This window comes from Rhea pennata, chromosome 2 (assembly GCF_028389875.1).
Source record: "Rhea pennata isolate bPtePen1 chromosome 2, bPtePen1.pri, whole genome shotgun sequence".
In the NCBI taxonomy this organism is placed as follows: domain Eukaryota; kingdom Metazoa; phylum Chordata; class Aves; order Rheiformes; family Rheidae; genus Rhea; species Rhea pennata.
The window spans coordinates 64,969,683-64,995,964 of NC_084664.1; the positions used below are offsets into that span (position 1 = coordinate 64,969,683).

At 39.3% G+C, this 26,282-nt stretch overlaps 1 protein-coding gene across 2 annotated transcripts; it reads left to right on the plus strand.

Annotated features, from left to right (window-relative positions):
• Window positions 1-1,107: 1,107 nt before the first annotated feature.
• VSTM2A (V-set and transmembrane domain containing 2A) lies at window positions 1,108-25,494 on the plus strand. 2 transcript variants are annotated; one of them, XM_062567945.1, is made up of 5 exons: window positions 1,108-1,186; window positions 3,578-3,744; window positions 4,630-4,680; window positions 8,132-8,468; window positions 25,406-25,494. In XM_062567945.1, exons 1-5 carry the CDS (start codon window positions 1,108-1,110, stop codon window positions 25,492-25,494), a joined length of 723 nt encoding a protein of 240 aa, XP_062423929.1. The 2 variants fall into 2 exon arrangements, with proteins under 2 accessions (XP_062423929.1, XP_062423930.1); XM_062567946.1 differs by lacking the exon at window positions 25,406-25,494 and adding an exon at window positions 25,284-25,360.
• The last annotated feature ends 788 nt before the right edge of the window (window positions 25,495-26,282 follow it).

Consider the following 26,282-nt stretch of genomic DNA (forward strand, 5'->3'; position numbering starts at 1 on the left):
GCTGTACACACCTTTTTTTTTTTTTTTCTTTTTAACTACCACTATTAGGACATCAAAATCCATTTTTTTTCTAGCTAAATAAATTTTCTTCCTTGAAATCTATATAAACACATGTATCCTAAGCACAGTTTAAGTACTGTCCTCTTCACATGTCTCTGAAAACAAAATGCACAACATTTTAATGTAAGATGCCAGAAGTATAGTTATTTGGAGCAGTCAATAGCAAGTGCAGTAGCATAACTGAGTAACTATTTTCCCCTCAGATCCTATAAGAGGGAGAGAAAAAGGAGAAAACAGAAACAGCTTAACTCACCAAAAATCAAACCACTGCATTGCCCTCTTAGCCACTGAGTGTTTTGGGATGTAAGACCGAAGATTACTTCAGTACAATAAAGGTTCCCTGCTCTCAACAATCACAAGCTGTATGCTGTGGGAATAAAAAGAAAAAAAAAAAGAAAAAAAAAAAGAAGAAGAAGATAAAAAAAGGCAGCTTTTCACCAGCATATGAACCAGCAGAAATCAGAACAGGTAGAGAGGTGTAGAGAACAAGGAGAGAGGGAAGGGTTAAAGGCATCATTGCAGCCATTAGAGGGAAAAGTTGAAGCAATAAAAGCACAGTAGAATTCTCTTCTCCCCCACCCCTCCTCCTCCTCCTCCTTCTTTCCCCCACTCCCCACTTCCCAAGCTGGATCAGTGTTTAGGGAGGGCAGTCATCACGCCATCCTGAGCAGCAGGAGCTGACGTTGGACGGAGCTGCCAGGTAGCTGAAAAAAGGCACAGAAAGCAGCTGATACCCACTTTTCAACAGGGTTTTTTTTTTTTTTTTTAGTCTGAATCTGACTTCAAGCAACACAGCGCCTGAGACAGCTCATCTAAACCTCACTGTATTGCAATACTCGCTCTTTCCAAAGAAAAAGACTCCGCTGAGTAGCAGAATGCTGCCAGTGCTGCAGCTAGGGCTACAACACAGAGCCTTTTTGTAACATTTTAAAATCTCCTTCTGTTCATATACATAGATACATACATACACACATACAAATTCTTCCCTTTTTTTGGAGGGCACCTTTGGCTTTTGTTACCCTGATGTGACTTTTTCTTCGTCTTGGAATGATGGGGATCTTTCTGGCTTATGTTGGATTCATTTTCTTTTCAGTTATGCATATTCAACAAGGACTTTCTACCCAAGGTAAGATTGCTTACTGTCAAATACGTGTGCATGTATTTTCTTGCCAAAACAGAGTGAGAATAGGATTTGGGGGAGAGGGGAGAGAAGACTAAAAAAAGAAGAAAAACAACCACTAGGGAGAGAAGAGGATGCCAAGCGTCAGGTTTAAATTCAGCTTTAACTGGTCTGTAAATAGAAACAAAAGGCAGAAGTTTCCCAAAGTGAGAATAAAAGAGACTTTTTTTACTCAGCTGCAAAGAGGGAAATGAAGTACCTTCCAAAAGACTAAAGGGCTGGTAGTGAATGGATATATACACGGTTTGGTTGTGCATGTTTGTATGTATGTATGCATGCATACAATAAACACCTACCTGTGCATGCATAATTACTGCATTCACAGCGAGTGCCAAATGGCTAAATCTACTGCCTCCCTTAAAAATATTGCAGTCTTCCTCGGTGCTGCGACCCGTTTCCCCTCCAACCACCCTGAGATTCTCAGTCAGACCTTCGTTTCCAGTTGGTGACTATGTGTATTCCTCTAAGGGAAAAAAAAAAGGGGGGGGGGGGAGGAAAAGGAAAGAAAAAAAGGAAAAAAAAATCGACTTCTCTGAAGACCTCCCCGCCGCCGCCTTCCTCCCTCCTCGCCGAAAGGCGCGCCTTGCATTTCAAGCAGCCCCGGCGCTGCAGGAGCCAGTTGCTTGGGACCTCGAGGGCTGCGGCGGCGCCGTCAGCACCATGGACAGATCGTGCGGGGCCGCCCCGGCCCCCTGCCCAGCCCCCTGCCCCCTGCTCCTGCCCAGCCTCCAGCCCCCTGCCCAGCCCCCTGCCCCCTGCCCCCTGCCCAGCCCCGGCCCCTGCCCAGCCCCCTGGCCCCTGCCTGGCCCCAGCCCCCTGCCCCCTGCCTCCTGCCCGGCCCCAGCCCCAGCCCCCTGCCCCCTGCCCGGCCCCAGCCCCAGCCCCCTGCCCACTGCCCGGCCCCAGCCCCAGCCCCCTGCCTCCTGCCCGGCCCCAGCCCCAGCCCCCTGCCCGCCGCCTCCGGCCGTGCTCGCCGCCGGCAGCTCCGCGGGGCTCATGGTGGCGGTATTTCCCTCCGCGTCCCCACACCACTCACAAGCACTGACCAAGAGGGGAAGGAGGAGGAAAAAAGAAACAGAACAAAACAGGAAAAAAAACAAGCCAACTTGTAACAAGAGCCGTGTATGCAAAATGCAAAGCCCTTTTATCTGTTTAACTAGATGACAAGCAATCGCCGGCTGTGGGGGGAGGGATGAAGAAGGGACATCGTAAAATAAAAAGCTAGCAGCTTTACCGAGCATCTGTTACCGAGCACAAGTGTAAAGGCAAAACAAGTAAAACCAGCTGAGCATATTTCCAAATTACCCCATCAGTTCCAGGTTAGGGAGACTGGATGAGGAGACAGAGGGGAGGAGACACTAATAATATTTCCTTTGCATCATAATATGCTCCAGTCAGCCTGTAACAACACACAACAGAAAGCAATACTGCAGGTCATTCCAAAATTTTCTCTTCTTGAAACACAGGTTTTACTTGCCAGTAGTCCCCCATTGCTTGACTATCATCATTTGGCTCATTAGCTTGCACAATTTTAAAGTGAATTATACAAAAGGCTGAGAAGGAAGTCAAGATTGAGACTTAAGGAAATACGATGGTCCTGGACTATGCCCATTGGGGATGACTTTCTAAATCTGGCAGTGCTACACTGAGGTAGGCAAATCTTGTTAAAGGACTGGTATGCAAAGGTGAAGGTTAGCTCTAGGAAGTGTCTACCAGGACAAGGAATTAGAAGATGTACTGCTTCTTGATCTGGTTGTGTAAGTGGAGGCTCTCAGGAAAAAAAAAAGTGTTACTTGCATAAAGCTTTTGAAATATTTTGATGAGTGCTCATAACTCACACTTTGGAATAGTGTCCATTCTATTGTCTGTTTCAGCTAGACACAGAAGGTTTAACAATTCACATGTTTCAAGCTCAACCCTAAAAAATACAGTAAATCAGCTAGCCTGATTATTTTTCCTCTTCCAGATTGGTCTTGCACTAAACCCTTCAGTGAATGTGGTGAAATGCTGCATTCCTCCCTAAGGTATTTGGTCCTAATTATATGTAACTGTATCAACCCATGGGAGCAAGCGGTGCTGTAGAGTTCCCATGAGCAGAGCTTAGAGTACAAGGCAGATCTGTGTCTTGGAGAGAAAATGTAAACTTCAGTGATTGACCTGGGGAGTTAATGTGTGGCGAAACTAGAGAAGCAAAAAAGAGAAGAAATGAGGAAAAGAAAATAGAGGAAAGACTTAAAAGGAGGGGGGGGGACAGAGGAAAAAGGCAACAGAAAAAGGAGAGAAGAAATGATGTGCAGATAACACAAGATCCCAATAAGCTATGCATTTGTTTTGCAGCAAAATTCACTGAATTCCCCCGAAATGTCACCGCCACTGAAGGGCAGAATGTGGAGATGTCTTGTGCTTTCCAAAGCGGCTCCACTTCGGTGTACCTTGAAATCCAGTGGTGGTTCCTGCGGGCAGCTGAGGACCAAGAGGCTGGAGCCGAGGTGACAGGCACTCAGGTACTAATGCTCTGTGTGGGGTCCCCTTTCCAAGCAACTAAACCACCTGGGGACATCACAGGAGATGATGGAAAGCAAGGGAAGGAAAGAGAGAAAGGGAGGTGGGAGACTGAGGAAGGAGAGGTGGTTCCAGATCTCCCCAGGGACTTAATTTGGACTATGAAACAGCAGCGCAGGAACCTGCAGAGAAAAATACCCACTTCATGCAACGGCACCTTTGGTGGTTGTCACTCTCAGGATGGAGCTAGGGACATTCACAGAACCACAAGGATTTCCAAACCGTGATTTGTCTCTCATTTTCCCTTTGGAGAGCAGCTGGTCAGGGACTGCTCCTTGCGGGAATTTTTATTTCCTGAGTGGCAAGATCTTAAACGGTCGCTCTGATTTACGAGTGGTGCAACCAAGTTTGCGCCCCTTAATTCTGCATGCAGCTGCCACGGGAGCACGCACGCCTTTTGATGGGGGGGGGGGGGAGAAGGAGGGGGGCAAACACGCAAACAACCCAAACAACAGGACTGTTTCAGCCTTCCAAGCCGGGCAGAGGTGGCCGCGTCCCACAGCGCTGCCTTCCAGGAAGCCTCATGCCCCCCTTCCCCACCACCACCATCACGACCACCACCACCACCTCTCCCCAGCCGGCCCGAAAAGATGCCAAAACGTTTGCTCCGCGGCGCCTCGGCTAGAGCCCAACGCGAGGAGGAGGAGGAGGGAGGAGGTCGTGCCAGGCGGGTGCCCCAAGCCCGGGCCGCCTCTCCCCGGCGCGGCCCGCAGGTGGCACACGAGTCGCGCCGCGCCGTTCCGTGCCGTGCCGCGCCGCTCCCCGCCCGACGGCCCGGGCTCCGCGGCGGCTCCGCGGCGACCCACGGCCGTCTCCTCTCCCCGCAGGTGGAGCTCTTGCCCGAGCGGGACTTGGACAGCGACGGCACCAAGATAAGTGTAAGTGTCCCCACTACCACCACCACCACCACCCGCGGGGAGCCGCGGCCGCGCCGCGCGGCCGAGAGTCGCCGCAGCCTTCTTGGGCAGCCGGAGAAGGACGGGGAGGGCGAGAAAGAGAGGAGCCCTCTTCTTGCCTGCAGCCGCGACCTCCTCGGGGCAGGCAGCCCAGGGGTGCAGCGAGGCTGCCCCCCATCCCTGCCTCCTCTTTGCATATGCTTTACAAACACTGAAATGCTGAAAGCCCACTGCCCCTCCCTCCCCCTGCTGCCCCACCCGGAGGAGCGAGTGGCAGGATAGCCCTTGCCCACGGAGCCTGCACCTCTGGGGATCCCAGAGGATGGAGGCATCAGCAAGCAGAGTAAAGCCTGCAGGGTGAGCTTGCGGGTCCTCCGTTTCCACCAACCAGAGCCATCCTTCTAGCTCTTGTCTCCATTTACCCTGGACAACTGCTGAGTCTGCCTGAGCCTTCCAAAGTTGGTCTTAAGGCTGAGATTAGGCTTTAAAGCTACACTTCATTTCAGTGTGGTGGAGAGCTACTTAAATAGGTGTTTTCATCACTTCACGCCCACTGGTAGAAAGAAACCCTTTCTGTAGGTTGAAAAATCTTTGGACAAGACCACGCTGTTGGGAGTAATCTCTGTTCTTCGCTAAGGACTCTCCTGAGGAAAATGGGCTTCTGATACCAGAGTTAACTATCTGCCATTTGGAGACCAAACCAAAACATCTTCTCCAAGTTGTAAGCAACATTGTTCCAGCCCTTGTCCAGGGAAAGGAGACAAGGGCCTTCTCCCCTTGCAGATCCATAACCCAAGCCAGGCAAAGCAACAGCCCCAACCTCAGAAGAGCTCAGACCCTGCTCCCTCAGCATCCCAAGAAACATATGGAAGTGGGGTCGTGGTGTAATGTTCACTGCAGCGGAAACAGATACGTAACAGACACTGCAGCCCGAGTATTTTCTATAGCTCTACATGGTTTTTTTCCTGCAGACACAATCCCTCAGGAAATGTCTTTCAGTAACATCTAAGGCTTTAACTATCAGCAAAGCTTAAAATAGCGACAGATACAAGCATTTTAATACCTCACTCCTCTCTTCGATGCCTACAAAAAATTAATCAAGTAATTAAAAATAGGTCTAAGTGCAGTTAGGTATAGCTGAAGGGCATTTATAAATTAAAATAGATGCATGTTATAATCAGAATTATACATATTTTGACCACACTAATACTTCCCATGATACTACTCACCCTACGTCACAAACCGTTTGTGTCATGGACCACATCTCCAGCTACATTTGCAGACCACCTTACAAAGGAGGACCAGATTTGGCCTTTGGAAAAATATCCACTAGGCACACTGCTAGCAGCAAATTTATTCTTTATCAATGCTAGCTCATTCAAAATTCCCATAACAATCCATAAGATCTTTGATACAGTATGGGCTGTAAAGCTTGTCCCATCTTTCAAGTTAAAAATCTCTCTTTCTCTCATTATATTTGCTAATTATTCATGATGGGGCATTTATAGTGTTCCCATAAGCTCATGTAAGACACATTATATTTGCAATAAAAAAGTCAACATTAGGTTGACAGTCTAAATATAATTTCTGTAAAAGTAGCCTTTTTTCTTGGAGGCATACAAAGAATCTCTGTTAATATTAATGGTAATTATCTTCATGAAGAGGAGAATAAGCTTTTAAGTGCATTTGGTAAATTCTTATCAAGAAATGATGAAATATGGGAATTGGATTTTTAAACTGTGCTGAAATACACCACATCTATTGCTTTTAAATGATAATTAGTTATAAATTTAAACCATGCTTATATGCTGTCTGCAATCATTTTTGAATTTTAAATGTAGACCCCCAAACAAATTCTGCTGAGTGCTGTGCAATACTGCTAACTTTCCAGATAAACGTATGGGGCAAATGAAGGTAGAATATGACCTACAGATCTCTTTCCATTCAGATGGCTCATATATAATTTCTTTAATCCTCTTGCTTGAGTATAAGCTGTTCAGTAGAGATCTATTATTATTGAATATAGTTTAAATAACTATCCAGTACTTTCTAAGTAATTAATATTGCATATGTTATGCCTGAAAGCATGCCATCCATATTTTCAACTCAGTATGCCAAGTATAAATTCAGGGCTGGAAATAACACTATAGGTTGTAAAGTCTATCCACTACCTTAGAGAGTAATATATTCACAAATATTGCTCTTTAATTTATCAAGCAGGCAGAATAACTGCTTTGCCAACATTGGTGACTATAGTGTGCCAAGCTACCAGAAGCAATGTGTTGAATAATCATCAATAACATGCACCTAGTTTCAGTGTAACAGTTCTCCATTTTTGTGATCTGCCATATATCCATTACTCTGATGTTTCCTCACTGCCTGTCATTTATAAAATACAAAGTAACTTTTGCATCTACATTTACACAATGGTGGAATTAAAGCAGATTCTAGAGTTCTTCAAAACTTCAGCTTTCTGTCCCACTGAGTCCCCTTGCACTGGCTTCCTGTGAGGCAAGAGATATTAATCTAGATACAAAGACAATTAATTAAATATAAATTCCCTAAAGTAATCAACACACAGAAAGGAATCTGTTACCTTCCCTAATGTCTCTTAATACCTATCAGACATTTCTGGATGCATAATTTACTCATGTGTGTTTTAATTATGCGAGACAAAAATATGTTACATTACCCTCAGATATTAAAAGCAACTAAAGATAAATCAGGAGTCTGATTTTAGCTGACAACTTTTAAAATGATCTTGGATATGAGTTGCTTTGTATTCTCAAATCATAGAAATGATACATGACTTCTAATAAGTACACACTTATATAAATGAGATGAAAGGAACTACCTTACCCAAGATGTCTTGTTGTAGTTAACAAACAAAAAATACCAAATGTTCGGATACACCTGAAGGAGACAAATTGACTGATAAATATGCAATTTTAATACAGTGAGGAGTACAAGCTAATCTAATAAATTGTTAAAGAAGTTTAAATATTGGCAAACATCTCGAAGTTGTTAATACAGTGGTTCAAAAGCTGAATTATTCAATAAAGCAAAACTAACTGGAAAGGTTTAACTGAAGAAATGCATAGATACTAAGTTTATATAAGAGCGCTCATTAAAATTGTTCATGATCTTAAGTAATTAATTGGAATGAGCAAGGTAGTTTGGGTTGTTTGTCTGAGGCCAATTGACATTTCAGACCATACCATCTGAACAGTTTGGGAAAGAAGACATCAAACATCCTTATAGAAGCGAATAGTCAAACCTATCCCTGACGTAACTTCCCTGCAGTAAGCATAATCACACCACTGATTAATTTGGCATTTGGTCTTCTCTGGATAGGCTCTACATCAGTAGAGTCTTCCCAGAGAAAGAATTATAATAGCTGATATCTTGTTTTTTGTTCTTGGAAAATTTGCAGACAGTGAAAGTACAAGGGAATGACATCTCCCACAAGCTGCAGATTTCAAAAGTGAGAAAAAAGGATGAAGGCTTGTATGAGTGCAGGGTGACAGATGCCAACTACGGAGACCTTCAGGAATACAAGGCCCAGGCATTTCTCAAAGTCAATGCTAACAGCCACTCTCGGCGAATGCAAGCCTTTGAGGCATCTCCAATGTGGTTGCAAGACATGAAACCTCGCAAAAACATCTCAGCAGTTGTTCCAAGTAGCATCCACAACTCTGCCAATCAGCGTGTGCGTGCCACCTCCAGCCCTGAAGCAGCAGCCAAAATCCCCAAACAAAGTCCACAATCAGGTATGGTAAAGCATTTTGAGCATTTCATTTGATTGCTTACCAGCATGTAAAAGGAGGATAATTCAACAAGATAAACAGGAGCTATGACTAGGAAGATTGTGATGCTCATTTATTCCTCCTCCTTCCTGGCCCAGTCCTTCCTGGCATCTCTTTACCTCCTAAGAGACAAAAAATAAGCTTTTGAGTAAAAGAAACAAAAAAAAAAACATTAAATTCTTATATGTGGCACTCATCGCATCTGGCTTTATCCATCTAAGGTTGGGTCTTTAATCTAAATTTAGCGTTCCCTGTAATCAGTAGAGAGAGAGGGGCATGTCAAGTGAATGATTCATCCATTTTAAGATGGCTGTGCGTGATAAATGAAACGAAACACCCATCAGGTAATGTCTCTTCCCAGATTAATTTAGTTCAGTCACCTAACTTTTATACCTGTAACATTAGATTAAATGAACCTACTTTTAGTATCAGTCCTATCTTCAAAAGGAATTGGACTTCTAAATGCCTAAGCAGACCACAGATATGCACTTTTTTAAGGGGTTTTCAACAATTTTTTCTCTTATGTAGGCTTTAGGAAGAGTTTCACAGAGAATGCACATTTTTCATCTTTAGTGGTGTGACCATACATTTTGAATCAAGTGCTAAAATGGCAATGCCTCAACTGTTTGCCGCAAAGAAATAGACTACTACACCTGTGTTTGGAAAATTTCATAGATCATTGTATAAATGACCTATATTGCTTATCTTTGCATTTGCTACCTCGATAGAGTAAATTCTACAGTTATGCAAAGGTACATGGATCTACAGGAGGTGAGACTGTTCACCACTGTATGATGGCAGTAGTGAGATGGACAGGATAAAGAAATTACACACTTTGTAAATGATCAAAATTTTTCTGGAAAATAAGTTGTGCAAGTTAAAGCATTTCTGGGTTATTTCTGTTTATATCAAAGTCCCATCTTAGCAAGATAGGTAGTCATCGCCTAGCTTAAAACACATAGTGAAACCTAACACAGTTTGTTCTGATTCTTCATTTTTTATGCTGGCAAATGCCATGTCATCAAAACTAAAATTGGGAATACAAAAAATTCTTAGTATACTTATTGTTAAATCCCTTTGTGTCTTACAGGTAAATTAAAAAAAATAAATTTGTTGCTAATATATTCCATTTACAGACTGGAACAATCTGATCATTCATACGAAAATTATTGTTATTGCTATTATAAAAAAATGATGCACAAATTATCACCATTTTACCTCTGTATATGTTAAGATCTTTTTATTCAAATTATTATCTAAAACTTGCATTTAGTTCTCTTTCCCTGAAATGGGGCCAGTTTATTTTTTAGCTCTTCTGAAAAATGTTTGAGCTGTCTGTTAGAGGAAGGGAAGTGTTCCAATTGATTTAAAATAATCATTTTACAATCACTGTCCTTTCACAGAAACATATAAAGCTCTTATTTTCCATTTGACTCATACATAGACTTGCCCATAAAAATGAAAACTGCTTTCTGGTTAGTTCTATGTGAAATCATTTAAACTAGTCACAAGCTTGAGAACAAGTAGAGATTACACTGAACTGGGGCCAAAGTGTGCATACACCAGCTAATCCATTAAATCACTTGGATATATAATTGAATTTATAATATTGTTTACGCCTTTGGTCCAACCTATGTCTTGCCTGATTATTGGGCATTTGTTATTTGTGAATTAGTGGGTTATAACATGGAAAAGTCTCTTTAAAGATCATAAAAGACTTCATCTCCATTTTTCACCTGAGCAAAGATTACAGTAAATCAAGTATAGACAAACCCAATCATAAAGAATTTAAAAATTAAATGTATTAAAACACAGTTTATTTCGTTTGTTTGCTGATGGAACACAAATTAATGCTGCATCCACCAGAGCTGAAACACACCTGCTGAAGAAACAAAGATTATACCAGGAAAGCACACGAGGTTTAATTCCAGTTTAACAGTCACTTGCTACACAGTAATTACTGGTGATATTTTTCTTGAGGAATAGTGTAACTTTTGAGAACAAAGACTTATTTTTTCTTTTCTTGAGAAAACCTAGGCCTGATTTTCCGGCTGTAGTCTGATTTTGATTTTACCTCCATTTCACACTCAGTCTACACAGATAAAACTACCCACAGAAGTACAGGGCAGTGGTGGTGGTGGTGGTGGGTTGGGATTAGCTCTAAGTAACTTTGAGGAGCAGTTTCAACTGAAGAAGGAGACGCATCAATTATGAGACATCAGGAAAGCAGAGAGGAGATTGCAAAGATAGGCAGGAATGCTATGAGTAATTTTTTGTCAGATGATAACTAAACAAGGCACCTTCCTTATATTTTCAAAGGGAAATCCCTTTCTTCTTAAACACTGTGCAAACTATACTTGCATGCATGAGACTGCTATGTGATTACATTACATGCAAGAAACATATCCATCCAACCTAGAACACAGAAACAGGGTTTAATACAAAATTAGCATTATTACCTAGATGTTTGTGTTTGAAAGACATAATGAGTGACTATAGTGTGTTTATTCACGGTGAGCAATACATTGACTTCAGCAATACTGTTTGAAGAGAGAAGTAGTATTAAACATAGGTAACTATGTCAAATATCTGCCAACATTAGAGAGAGAGTGTACAGTTACTGGCAGGCAATAAATTTTCCTGCCATGTTCACAGATTATTACAAAATATTTTTTACAGCAGAGGGAAACATGACACTGAGAAACTATTGCAGCATTCAGCTGTTTCTGAAGAACTCAGCTACAAAGATATGTATATTGATGATATGAATATTTTATCCTCAAAAGTTATATTTGGAAGGTAGGTAACACTATTAATCTAGTCCATGCTGAAGCATACTGCAGAATTCTGCATAATTCCAGTTATGTTATCAATACCTTTTTATTAGGCAGCTCTAGAAAAGCAGTTGACAGTCACTGCCATTTTGAAGCATCAGCATTTGCAAACTGAACAGCTATTTCTGCCATTCTCTCACTCAAAAGGGAGAATATTTATGATAACTGTCAAGGGGCTACACAGCCAAGGTTTGCAAATTAACGCAATATGAGGTCCATTTTGTGCAACTCTGAAAAAAATGAGTATCAAAAAGCCCCATGTATTATCATGAGAGTAATGGAGATTCAATATAGAAAGAAAAAAAGATAAATATCTCCCCCAAATAGTCTTTAGATAATGAGAAGCATTAAAGGTCTACTTCAAATTCAGAGAAGTCAGGAAAGCAAAAGTCAGAGCTATAACACCTTGACCCTTCCATTTCATATTCATGGGCTGCAGTAAATGAAGTAAGCCCTCACGGCATAACAGGAATCTGAATAATATGACAGGATAATCTGCATATATTCAGAAAATGTCGTATGTAGGTGGAGTGATAGACATTTTTTTTTCTGCATAATTCATAACAACATATCTTAGTCCAAAGGTAAAAGCACGGAGTTACCATAGGGTCCTGTAACTCTAGGCAATGTTTCAATTAACTGGGGTCTAAGTGCCAAAATGAATTCAGTTCAGGTGAATGTGCATGTCCCCCAAACTCCTCCTGCTCCGCCAAGGCTCTGATAAAGCATTCAAAACCATCAGTTGCTTTCCAGACTCAGGCAGATCAGGCTCAGAGAAGTCAAGAGGGAATAGCTGCAAACGAGGAAGTGACGTGAGGCCCAATTTCTGACGCCTTACACACAGATTTCTAGCAACCTTTTGTTCCTTCCTGAAGCAACAAATTCAACCATTGACCTAACTACATGCCGAAACTGTTCCTCTAATGATGGCAGAGTTGCAGCAAGTGACTTGAAAAGCAGCATGAAGGAGAAGAAGGTCTTTACCCTCCAGAACAATCTGGATTCTTGGAAGCATAAACCACATCAACAACCTGATCACCAAGCATGAATGCAAAAGAAGAGGACAAAAATGTATTTCTTGAGTCTGCTGATACTGATAAACAAATGAAATTCCTTCCAGCCTTTATTTTATCTATAGAATTCAGGATTTCATTATTCTCAACCTACTACAAGTACATTTTTTATGTCCAATCTTTCTTTCTTTTTTTTTTTTTTTTTTTTTTTTTTTCTTTCTTTCTTTTTTGGTACATCTCCTATTAAAGCCAAGGCACAAGAAGTTCTGGAGGCTCTAACCTCCACCAAGGGGACAGCCGACATTATCATTTACTTCACTAAGAGAAAGACTGGTTTTTGAAACTACATTTTCAGAAGCTGAGTGCCCAGAAGGATAGGAGGCACCAACTGTCACTGCAATTGCTGCACTGCAAAAAGCCAAGTGTCTGTTTAAGACTCCATGAAAGCAAAAGCAAAATGAGTGTTGTCCTTCCTGTTCTAACTCCTACTCAGCAGCAGTTCTCAGAAATTCTTGTAAAAAGATGATTCAAAGAATATTCCATTTTACACCTGTATACATTACAATCTTTATTTCTTATCTGAAACTTGACTTTACTTCTCTTTTCCTGAAACGGATCAACTCCTTTTTATTTTTTAGCTCCTCTGATACAATGCAATAAATTATAACCACATTAATTCACGTAGCCATATTAGCCAGTTAGTTGTTGACCTTAAAGCTGTAAGGATCTTCTGAGAAGTGCTACTCTACTCCAAATAACTTGACTGGCAAAACAAGGAGGTCATAACTGGTGCTAAAAACATTTTTTAGGTCATGATTTCCAAAGGAGAATAAACTTGCCAATACCTCAGGTTTCTTTCAAAAAATATACTTAATTTCTTTCATGCATATACTTAATGATAGAAACAAATGTATACATTTAAATTCCCACTTCTAGTACTTAGTTCAACTGAATTTAGTAATAAAATAAGCACTTGCAGTGGAGCTGGAGTTCTGTCATCACAAGTTAAGAACAGAATCCATAAATCATGCAAGATGGTATCTACTGTTTTTTATCCCTTTTTTGTAGCAATCCCTTACTGGCATTGCCCTTCACTAATATTACAGAATTGTTAAATTTCTCTTCCTCTCATAAAAACAAATTCAGAAACTGAGAGGAGGAAGCATTCCCCAAATGATATGTGTGCATTTCTGTTGTTCTAAGAATCTGAGCAACTGTTCGATCCCACGTGCTCAGGCCAAAATGAGTTCTGGGCATGCTTAGTTTCAAAGATATTCTCCTTGAAATCAGAGAGACTATTTGCATTCTTAACTGTGCCCATGGTTAAGCACAAAAGCTGAACTCTAGAAGAAAATGATGGTCTTCTAACATTTGTTGAGACAGTCATGGATTCTGACCTCCACAAATGCATATAGGGCATCTTCGCTGTATAATCCATACCTCTGGTGCTTGTAAAGAAACCTTCATATCTTTAGAAAAACACAATCAAGGGTAAGAGGGAATTTCAGAAAGCAGGTTAGGCACATCAGAACCAGTCTACTAATGGAAAGGGGATTCCCTGGCAGATTTCCTTTTTTATTAGACAGACACAACCTGGACTACTGCTGAACAGCTGCTTTTTTCAAATAACGTACAGATTCTGTGTATGAAAACATGGAAAACTGTCTTTGGATGCTGCACCAGATATCTAGCTCCCATGTAATCAATCCAGAAACAGTGAGGACAACAGCAAGAACTATATATTCAAAGTGAAAGAAACTTACCTCACCCTTTCTCCATCTACACTGTTGTTTATCTACACACATGTATATTCAGACCTTTTCTATTCTGTTAGTATTCTTACCAATATATTTGGTTATTCATCTCCCCTTGCTATGTATGCACTTAATCTCATCTCTTCCTTTTCTTTTAGTTGTTTAAAGGTTAAAAGGTTCATACCTTTTAGAGTCACTTCATCTTCAGAACAAAACTGACAAATAAATTGTGATAGAGGGCCCCACAGAAATCACTGAACAGAGGAATCACAGTTACAATGACATGATGTGCCTAATACAACTTTCTTTTGGTAATTAACCACTGGAAAGATCGCAGATGGGCCACATACTTAGAAAAGATGGAAAAGAAAAAAAAGGAAGAGAAGAAAAAAAAGCTGTTTACGAGCTGTTCCTCAGCTAACTCAAATTGCTTTACATTGCTGCACAATCAGGCAGCTTGCACTGGGTCATCAGAGATTGCAGCATATGCGACAGGGCCTGCTCTTGAAATAACTGATGAGATTTCCTTGCTGCAGACTGAAACTCGTGTGTTACTTGCTGCATATACAACGAAGCAGAGGACATTTTTGCTTGTTTCAGATAGGAGGCAGGAAGAAGCCTCCTGCCTATGGTGTATTACTTTCTTCCAAAAATCTTTCACATTTTAAAAGAATGGCTTGAATTATCTCCTGGTTGGAACGGATGCAGCTCCACTGAAGCCAAAAGAATAGCATTTATTTACAATAGCAGAAAATTTGGCTCAAGCATGAGGATAAGAATGAATTCTCTCCTAACTCACAAAGTGAGGGTGAATCATAAGAAGAATCTAAGCTTTACCCAGCTCATACCATCTGAGGAAGCTTAGAACAGCAAAGCTGTCTGCAAATAGAATGAAAGGAAGAAAAAAAAAAACTACTATTTTCAACTCATTCAGATTCAGGGCTGGGGGATTGTTTTGTTCCTTTGTTTTTTGAGTGTGTTTTTTTCCTTTTATTTTGATGGACTTTCTTCTACTGTTTCTCTTTGAAATCTCAGCCCAGACTAGCTAGAAAGCTCAATGCTCTTAGTATTTGCTTATTCTCTGAACAGGAATTTTTGATTTCACTAAATAATTCACAAGCTTTAGAGATATTTCAGGCATATAACCTTTTTTACATCTAGCGTAATAATAAATTAATCCTGCTTTCCTGATGCTAAAACTGGATGTCATTCTGAAGAACAGCTGATGATCTTTCCCTCGGCTTTGTGAAGACAAGACTCTGTCCCAGCTCCTACATTTTATCTTATCATAAGGAAGTTCATGTCATACTTTTTGGTGGTGCAATTTGCTATCCTGTTTGTTTATGGGTGTTGCAGTCTGATCCACCTCACTGAAATTTGTCCTCCACCCACTGATAAATGCTACTGTCTTGGAACAAAGCTGTCTAATGTACTGAAAATAATAAAAAAGATGAATGCTAACTGTCACAGCCACCATTTCCAGCCCTTCACACATAGGATCTGTTTGTTCATCAATAGCAACAAAAATGCAGACTGTAAATCACAACCTTGCTTCAGCTTCCAGTGATATTTCTACCGCTGTTATTCCCTCAGCTACCAGTGTTGCCAGTGACACTGAGGGAGGTTGCTGGCCACCAAATCACAGCCACCACAAAAGAGCCATATCTATTGACAAAATAAAGAAGGGGAAAGAGAATGAAACCCCTGTTATACATGACTATAGGGCTGTGGTGTACTCACTTTCTCCAATTCATCCTGTGAGACTGAATGAAGTGTTAAATGGATAAGGTATTTTGTCAAAAAATGAAAAAAAATATGAAGTCAAGAACTGGCTATCTCTCAGAGAGCTAAATTTTCAGATGGTGCAAAACCCGTCAGTAAAATAATATTGATTGATTCTGCTGAAGAATATGGCTACACAGCATCGTGTCTGTCTGAAATTCTTACCTGACAAAATGACAGCTCAAATATATTACTTAATCTTGTGTTTAATCCTTCATATGAATACATTATGCATTAATCAGCAACTGTCCTATACCCAAGGAGTATTTGAATAACGAAGAACAACATTTCATGACTATGATTGCTCCTACATCTCAGAATTTGGAAGAAAATGGTTAAAAAAAAAACTGAAATAAAAGAAAAATTCAAAAATTCAGAAGATGAAGAAGATGAAATTAATACAGGATTCAGCACAATTTCTTCAAGTTTCCTTCTAAAAATCCATAATTTTTGAACAAGTGCACAGTAGCTGTAGTGGTGATAGCAAGTTGCACGTCTTTATTTGTATCACAGTAAAAGCAAGGCTGAAGGTTATGGCTTGTGAACCTTTAAGTTAGCGCCTACAGTTTAAGACATTGCTGCTCTGAAGTCTTTGCCTTGCCCTGGGTCAGTCAAACAAGGCTGGGGGAAGCAAACGGGTGCCAACTCCTCAGTTGTTCCCGTTCACAGTCTTGAGTATTAAGTTATACGTTAAACTAAAACATCGTGTTGTTTAATGAAACCGATATAGAGGTGGCACACGTTTGCCTCTGTCACTCCTACCATGGGGGGTCTAGTTTCCAGAAGAGGGGGAGGTAGAAAGATGGAGGCACTCTCCTCTTAAACTGCTCCAGCTAAAACCATTAAGAGCACATGAGTCACAGCCCCTGGACTGAGGTATGTGCTGTTAGGCAGAGGCATCCTTCTAATCTCTATAACAACCCCATTATCCATCAGGCAAACAAAGGATTAGAAGAATGGTCCCTGCCTCAAAACACTTACAATCCAGGAATCAGACTGAAGAAAACAGATTGATTAGTCAGATGGGTACAGATAAATGGGAGCTTAGTTGAATTCCATGAAAATAGCTCTTACTGGGAATGATATAAATAGAAGGAGATCAGGTCGACTGTATGTCAAACACACACTAAGCAGTGTCAGGTGTGAAAAGTGAGCAAAGGGATTGAATATCTCATGCTGAAATATTTATGAAGAATGATAATTTTCCTTCTGCTTGGGTTACAGTAAGCCTCTTTGTATATGTTTTTCTTGGTATGACAGTGCTGTTGATGATAGAGTAATATTAAGGGCCATCCTACTTAAGATTTTTTGTAACAGATGAAAAGGTGAACAGGATGTGAAAAGCACTGGAGAAGCAAGAGATGAGTTCAATTATATTTTTCTTAAAATAAAACTTACTTCTTGTAAGTAGTTTTAACGTATCTTTCAGAAATGGTACTGTTACCAGCTTTAGTGCAATGCTGAATATATCAAATATATATATTTATTTGTATTACAAAAATACTGAGCAATTTTTGGATGGAGCTACATTTAGAAGAGAGGTACTAACAAAAAAAAAAACAATTTAAGAAGAATTTTGCTTAACAGCATAAATTACCACCTTCATTCCAATTGCGGCACAACTACATACAAGTAAAGGGATGAGGATGGGTTACCACAGGTCAGCCACAAAAGCTCACATTTACTTTAGAATCAGCCATTTCACACAGATAAACAGAAGTACACCAGTTTATTCATTTTTCTGTCATGCATTAAAAAAACATCTAAGACATTTTATACCTATAGTTTTATGGTGTAGAACAAGGCAGAAAGGTGTTCACTGTTGATAAGAGCAGCCATAAAATATGCTGCCAATGGTTCTCAAACAATAGGATTAACACCACCAATTAACCAAATTAGGCCTTGCATTTATTTGAGCTTACCCCTCCTCTTCATTTTAACTGCTGCAATGGGCACTTCAGGTTGCTTCTCACACTAATTCAAATAGCTAACACTGGTGTTCCACAGATGTGCAGACACCTCTACTTGCAACTCCTTTCCCCAAAAGTACTCCCTCACTGAAATAGAAACAGCTGAAGTCAATGGATTACTTATATATGTGAAGAGACATTAAGTGTAAAATAATTACAGGTTGAAATACTAAACAGAGAGAATTAGCATATCCACTACAAGTGGCTGATGCCTGAACATTTGTGACTGAGAGCTACAGACAGAATGTCATTCTCTGAAGAATAATCAATAACGTTCTTGTCTCGAGACAAGAAAATCCACAAAATAGCAATGGAAATACTTATAGTCGTACAGGCATCTAAAGATGAAAACTGTGTGTCTTGGGTTCAAAAATCATTTTGACTCTGACACACTCCACACTGTGTCACAGTTGCACATCAGAGGCAATTCATCTGCACCTCATTTCACCAAACACTTATCTAATCCAATGCTAATTTACTTCTCTCAACTTGTTTAAGACTCTCATGTGAAATTTTTTTAAGGAAACTGAAATTTCAGAAACTGAATTTTTCATGGGATAATCTGTCCAGATTCCTAGACTCACTTTCAGGCCAAAACAACTTAGATTAGTTTCTGAGAAGCATTTGAAAAAAACTTAGGATAACTGCTAGAGAAAGTAAAAACACCAAAACCAAAGTACTACTATGTCAATTTAATCCTCAGTTATTTATTAACGCAATTTAAATAAAGCTAAATATTAAAGCAGAAGGAACCGCATTAATGGGAATGGGAACTGTGAACTGCAGGATAAAGGAGATGAGAGAAAGACAATAAATAAAAATTAAACTACAGGTAAACTAAGGCAATTAGATTATCCAGGTCATTTTCCCAAAGCCATGTGTTTGAATTCAACAGCATATTTTTGGTTCTTCTCATCAGAAAAGTATGAAAATCTAGAAACATTGATGCATCTCCCACTTCAGCTAGATGTTTTAGGATTTCCACCCTCCCTTCTACCATTCCAAGCTAAAAGGATGACATGGTCAGTTTGACTGACATAAAGGATTATTTTAGCTTCTTCACGGTGAATGCTGGGGCAGGAAGTGCAGAAGACTGGTGGCCCAAGTAGGAAGCCTGTTTGCAGTTACATAATGACAGATGAACAAGAACACTGCTTGAATATTAAAAAGAGAAGAGTGGCTCAGAGATATGTTATAGAGGTAGAACAAGACTTAAATATGGCCTTGGGCATGGGCTGAGGTAACGGAATATGTAGAAAACAGCCAGAATATAAAATCCCACTTCTGGTCACACTAGTGTACAGATAATTCTATTTCTTTCCCTCTCCTCGGCATTGTGAAATTGCATAAGTAATTCAAATTTCCACTCATCTGCATTATCTGCTTTGGCTAAAAATTTTTTTCCTTCTTTTTCTCTTCGCACTTTTATCTGCTGTCCTTTCATAGATTTATTGTGACTTTTTCTGGACCATTGCTTGAAATCAAGTATCATTTTACTACACGTTGCCCATGTTTGAAGTTTCCTCAGGTCCTTCTCAAAAGTGTTTCCATCTTATTTTGCATATATTGCCTTAGGCATAGCTAGGAGCAAGTTAAAGGCTGTGACCAGCCCCAACCCAGAAAGAGCTCCAGGAGTTACAGTGACACTAACCTTTCACACAGGTCTGTCCTCTGCACAGAGCTTGGAGCACTGTTTTTTTCTTTCATGCTCTATTTGCCCAGGCGCCTTTCCCAGCAAAAGCTAGGGAATAACTAGGATTCCATTCTTCTTCCTCGCCGGCTCTTTTGGGCATCGCTAGCAAAAAGGAATACATAGCAGACAAGCAGAGCTACACATTGGACACAAAGTCTGAGTAAACTTCACAGCAACTCAATATATAGTCTAGTCTAAGTTTCTATCAATTTATCTACTGCTTCAGCTGCTCTTGCAAAACATTAAAATAATTAGAAATTTTGACTATTTTATGTGGCATGCACAATAAATTTATTTGCCCTCTGTGGTACACTCACCCAAGACAGTGATGAGCAGTTCACCCTGTTTAAGGCTGATAGAAGTCTGAGAGAAGTGTACAGCCAGTGGAGAACGACAGACTGGAAGCCTCAGTTAAAATACGTACATTAGAAGGCTTGAAAACGATATCCACTTCTCCCCCTTTATTGTTTATTTCCCCAAAATTTAACAGAAGTGATTGGTCCTTAACATAGGTATTAGAAGCAACTCCCCTGAGGAGGAAAAGGGGGACCTATACTTATTAAAGGAAAATTTTCTTTCCGAATGTGTGTACATATTCTAGCTGTATAGAAGAGGTATATGCAATTATGACTTCCACAATTCAGAAGAATGTTAAATAAAGATAACAATTGGTAGGCCAGACAGAAAGAATGTATTTATTTCAAACCTGTGTGAGGTATATTCAGATCAAATTTGAAATAAAAACAACTCTACTTGTTTTCACCTATCTTTACAGACTCAAACCTGCAAAGGCCTTTCAAAAAATCTATGATTCTTTAATTTCCCCAACAAAATTACAGCAATATTTCACGATCTTTTACTTATTTTACATGGAAATCATGCAAAATTATGATTCCTTGTGGTTTTAACTGGGCTTGACAATACGGCTATTTCAAGTCTAACACTAAGGAGCAAAACTGACTGTTGCAGAACAGCAAGCCAGGCACTTCAAAGGTGGAAGAAAATGTCAGCATAAGTAAGTTCTGAAAAGCAAAACTGCCAAATTTGTCATACCTCTGTGATTTCAGAAATCAATAATATAATGAAATTACTTAGTATTCAGCACAAGCACAGAAAGAACCCCTTCACCTGAGGTATATTTAGAGATTGTTCAGCATCATGCAATACATACAGAAAATCCAGGATGGACTGTAGTGTGACTAGCTGTATTTTTCCTATAATGGTCAGCACAAACCCAGGACTCTGCTCTGACATTAGTTTTTTCTTGTGATCACTGGCTTAGTATTTAAAGGGAACACAAGGATACCCTCACTAAACTTACATGATGAATAAAATATTAAAGCAGTGCTGTACATTTCACAAATTCACTCTGTAGGATAATAGACTATTCACCACAAGCAAAACTTTAAGAATGTAGTATTCATGGTTTAATAGCTCTGATAGGTATTGAGAATCAGTGCAGTAGCCTATCCAGATATCAGCAAGCCCAAGGTATGCAAAATATGCTAGACCCTTGGAGATGCAAACTGCTTGCTAACCAACATGCGTACGCATGTAAGGTTCTCTCACAAATAGCACGTTCAAAAACTGTATGACCTAAAGCAGCTGCTCAGTTTATAAGCTGCTGTTTTGTCCATTCATGAAAAATGAATGGGCAAAACCACAAAACCAGCACTAGCTTTTCTCTTCTTGCCTCCCCAAACCCCACGTATTTTTATACAAATTTTCTCTGATAAGTACTTTAGTGGAAGCAAGGAATGATAATCATGCAGGCATCCTAACTAGCTTTTTGATCACCTCCATTATGGATTTACTTAAAATTTACAGCTTCTGCTGATACGCAATATTTTATACTGAGACACTACAAAATTAATCTCATTAACAGAATAAAATTTATGTTTAGCCATTAGGTGCATACAGTAAAGAAATCTGGCTCAGCATTTGTAGCATAGATTATTTTATTATTTCAAGCAATAAGACCATAAGACCACAATTATTTATTGCTATTGTTTTCTTTTCTTAGCTCTCCTGGCATTTAAGTAAACCCCAATTTGAATAAATCACAGTTTCAAAGAGTTTAATGGCAGGAACTATTACACAGGAACTGTTACACAGAAACTTCTCTCATGTTCACATACCTTTTGCAAAGCAAAAAGGAAAGAGGATAAATATTTCACCAACATTTGCCGGTTTTGATGCATGTCAGTGATAGGAACAAAAACCAACACATGGGCATTCACCTTGTCTCTTCTCACAGCAAGAATTTAACTAGATCCCAGTGGCTGAAAGGCCACAGTGAGAATCCCTGACCCACACAAGAGGTAGAGTTTGACTAATAATGTTGAAATGATATATGCATATACACTACCATTCTCCTTCTAGGTTACTGCCTTCGAGGATAACACAATTATAGTCCGGCTTTGTTCAGTACTCTTGACCTGCAATAAAATCTCTCTTAACTCTCACTACGTTAATTAGGAAATAATGTTAGAAATGACAGAGAAATGAATAATCGATTTAGCAAATCCACAGCCACATCGGCAGTTTTGTACTTACATCACTGTGCTCACAGTTCCAGTGATACTATTCAAGTTCTGGTCAGAACTGCACAGCAAAAGCAAATCTGCATAAAAATTCTGAATTCGGATACTCTGTATTTTGGAGATATTCGGATTTGAATTCTGATCAGAAATCTGCCTCTGGTTTTCATGTAGAAAAAAATGAAAATAAGTTTCTCTTTTAAACACTCTGTGATTTCTGGGGAAATCTAGATTTGCAGTCAAAATGGAAATTGCTCACCTATTTCTCTTAGCTGATCCTTTATTAAGACAGAAACCAGAATAGCAGAAGATGAACAAATACAGACAGAGCAGCAAAAATCTAAAATAGCTACTTTGGGTAGCCAGCTTGAGGTAGCACAGTTTTACTATATTATTGTTCTACATTTGCAGCTTTTCACCCTTCCAAAAACTAAAGAGAAATCTGAGTTCATGAGAGTACAACAAAAAATCTTTCATGCATCTGGAAAAAAAGCAAACCTGAGTATACTTAAACTCTTACTGTATTTCATAAAGCACCATTGAAAAGATAAGAGCGCACCTAATAGTCATACTTGTTGCATACCAATTTTATTGAGGATGAGGTATTACTAAAAACGCATCAGTCTGGGTTAGATAGCATTTTGCAAACTAAACTATTTAAAAGCAGTAAACAAGGCCCTGAAATGGCATTAGGATACACTACTCAGTTCCTGAGACTATGTAAAGCACAGTGCACACTGTAATATCTAAAGCCATTTCCAACAATCCTAACAGCCTCTTTCTTCACTGAGAGACTGAAACCGTTTTAGCAGTCCTTCCCCCAACTTCTCTCATGTGTTCCCTATTGCTTCAACTTGCACTTACTGTATATACACTGACCTAAATTCCTTTCAAGATAAAGACAAACTCACTGATTACAGAAAAGCATGCATGTACAACATGTGACATGACTGGAAGGAGATGGGGATTTATACAATGATTGAATGACATAGAAAAAAAAGTTAGCATGTGTACGCAATATGTGACCCCTGTCTTTGGTGCCCACGGATTTCTGAAGAAAGCAAAACAAAACAAATCCCAAAGAATGCTTTGCCTGCAAATATTATGGTTCAACTTTTTTTCCACTGTGAAACCGTTTAGGTCAAATCTGTTTCTCTTCCACATATCACAGCTTTCAAATTCCTAAATTACAATGTCATTAATTGTTAAAAAAAGCTATTTTAAAAAATATCCATGAGATTCTTGTATTTATCCTTATTTGTATTCTGTATATTTCATTCAGAGGAAATGCATCTCTGAGGAGCTCTTAAGAGAAATACACTGCTCAAGATTATTTTATTTGATTGAGAAGATATTTAAGCAGAAATAAGAAGAATAAAAGTAATTTAATACAGCATAAAGTAATCTAACACTAAAAAAGGTCCTAAGTTCTGTCAGGGGAAGAAAAACATTTATAAAGATCTGCCAAACGACAGATTTTTGTATCTTATTTAGAAGAGAGAATAAAGCCATGCCATGATAAAATTGAAAACAGAAATTAAATTCGATCTGTGGGCTCAAACACAGAAATACTACCTGTATAAGAACAACCCACCAGAAGAAGTCTCAGCAAATTTGCATGTGTGCTTGTTTGAAGGCTCAATTTCCTAATACCTGTGCTTTGAGAAGCCCAGAAAACTACTGTAGCTTAGTACGGGTTGGCTAGCACTACTGGACGGGCAAGAGAAAACCGGGCTTCTGTCCCATCCACGTTTAGAAGGAACTGTGCACACAGTTCCCTCAGGCTTCTTTGAAAAGCTCAGTCGTGTCTTTAAGACACGGTTCTACTCAAAAGTTAATATTCATACAGAAATTCAGCTCACACATGGATAATTGAAATATAACTGTTACCTCTGAAGCTCTTGGGTGTGTTACAGAGGACTAAGAGTCTCTCATAGCAACTATTATATATGCAATGTCTCACACTATGTATTTACAAAAGGAAGCAGTATTCAGAGAGCTAGGATTTAGTTTAATCCCCTTTCTGAAGGGGAAAACTTACAAAAGACAGGAATTGAAATACTTCTTGCTACACTGATAAACATAGTTAGCAGATAGAGAAGAATATTTTACTGATAAATGTCTGAAAACTCAAAGCAAAATGAGCATTTGCCTTGAGTTCTTTTTGCTTTCATTATGATGAGAAGATACACAAACTTTTGTGGGCTGCAATAGAATTCAGCATTCAATTTAATATTATGTTCTTCAGAAAAGTAACTTAAACATGATTGATAGATTTTTAAAAAATAATCAGTTATTAAAAATCCAGACTGTTATTGACAGTGTATAACAACATTGTTCTGTTACAGATTTGACTTCTATAACCATCAATAATACTCATTCTATTCAAATATACCACATAGTTATAACATCTATTAATCATGCATTAACCTGGTATAATTAGAGTTTTTATTTACGGCATAACCAAATTCAGTTTACAGTTTTCACCTTAAGTAATATGTTTCAAGTTCTGAATGTAACTCTTTATGCTATAGGGAGTTATCAAGCACTAAGACTTGGTACGTAAGACATCTAAATACTCATGTCTTTGGTGTGCTAATATTTCAATTTCATTAGCGTAGTTCTGAATGTTTTTATTCTGATAACATACTTCAGATATAATGCCGTGTTTTGAGAAATAATGATATACACTATTGCTTTCATAGGTTTCTAGAATGAAAAAAAAATCTGGGAAAATGCAATTTCTCAAAAATAAATACAGTTCCAACCTTTTGGCATTCTGTTTCCCCTTGTGAATAGCACAGCTGCTTTCCAGCATCTCCTCTGTTGTCCAAGGAAATACTAGGTAGCCACTAGACGGCTTGTTTGTTAGCAGCCACTGATGTCCCTGCCCGCTTCTAGAAATATTTTTGTAAAGAATGCTCTGAGGTGGAAGGTGTTTGTTCCTCTTGGTATGTGGTTTCTGGGTTACAGTGTTCAAAAAAGACAAGAAACAAAAGCAAAGCAATACAGACAAACCTCCCTGGGACTGAAATACTTTGTGTTGTCATTTGCAGTGCATGCCAAGACATTCACGGGCACCAGAGCCAACCTGGCGAGCTAATTAATTTATAAATGTATGTGTTTAAAACAGCCTTATAAGGAGCATTGGAAATCTGCAAGATGAGCGAATATCTTATAACTTCTTCCGCAGGTGCGAGGATAGCTACAAGCCATGGACTTTCTGTCCTGCTTCTTGTTTGTGGCTTTGTGAAGGGTGCTTTGCTTTAATCTAAAAGTGCTGACTTTTTCCAATATCACTTTCTCTTCTTAAAGCAAAGAGCAAATCGCCTGTAAAATCCACGGAGCGGACAGCAAAGTTGACCCTAACCTCCAACCACCACTCTGCACCCAATGTACTCTAAATCTCTACACAAGGAGCACCTTCTTCAGGAAGTACAAACAAAAATACTAAATAAATAAATAAATAAATATTATAAAAAGAAGAGGATACCACACATTTTCTTGATAGATCTTATTTTCTTTGGCGTATCACTGATCTTTTCTTTGAAGAGAACTGGTGTGATGTAATAGGACATTTTGCAACAGCAAGACTTAGTTTCCTTTTCTTTTGGCAAATAGAAGCCTCATATCCTTGACTTCTCAGGGGTTGGCCTGCGAGTCATCAGTATTATAAAATTAACCCTGGATGACATTTAGTTTCCTATGCTGAAAGAATCATTCCAGCCAGGAAGCAGACAGAGGCCAAATAATGAAACAAAACGTAATGAATCAACATCAACCCTGATTAAACACCTCACAAACTTTGCCAAAAAGTCTTTTTTTTTTTTTTTTTTTTTTTTTTTTTTTGCATGAGGAATAGAGAGGAAAGAGGAAAAAGAAACCCTAGAAAGCATCTAAACAGACTAGAGGGCATTGTTTCTGGAAAACAAATGAAAGTATTTTTCATTTAGGCTTTTTTCTTCGCCATCATTCTTCCCTGTGGGTTTTCTCCCTCCTTTTTTGGTTTGTTTCTTGTTCAATGGTGGCATTTGCTGACTTAGGCCAACCCCTGACGACTGCGTGGAGGTTGATATATATACATCTTTTTTTGTGTGTGTGTGTTCTATATTTCAGTGTGTTTTCTCTAATTTTGCAACTCCTGTATATGCAAAACTAACTTAAATTCTGTAAATTGCTTACAGTCTGTGTG

Excerpts from the sequence above, each read along its gene's own strand:
- VSTM2A (XM_062567945.1), top strand. The coding sequence starts at position 1,108 with ATGATGGGGATCTTTCTGGCTTATGTTGGATTCATTTTCTTTTCAGTT. Across the intron at positions 1,187-3,577 it reads ACAAGGACTTTCTACCCAAG|CAAAATTCACTGAATTCCCC; the intron begins GTAAGATTGCTT and ends TTTGTTTTGCAG. Across the intron at positions 8,469-25,405 it reads CAAACAAAGTCCACAATCAG|CAAAGAGCAAATCGCCTGTA; the intron begins GTATGGTAAAGC and ends CTCTTCTTAAAG.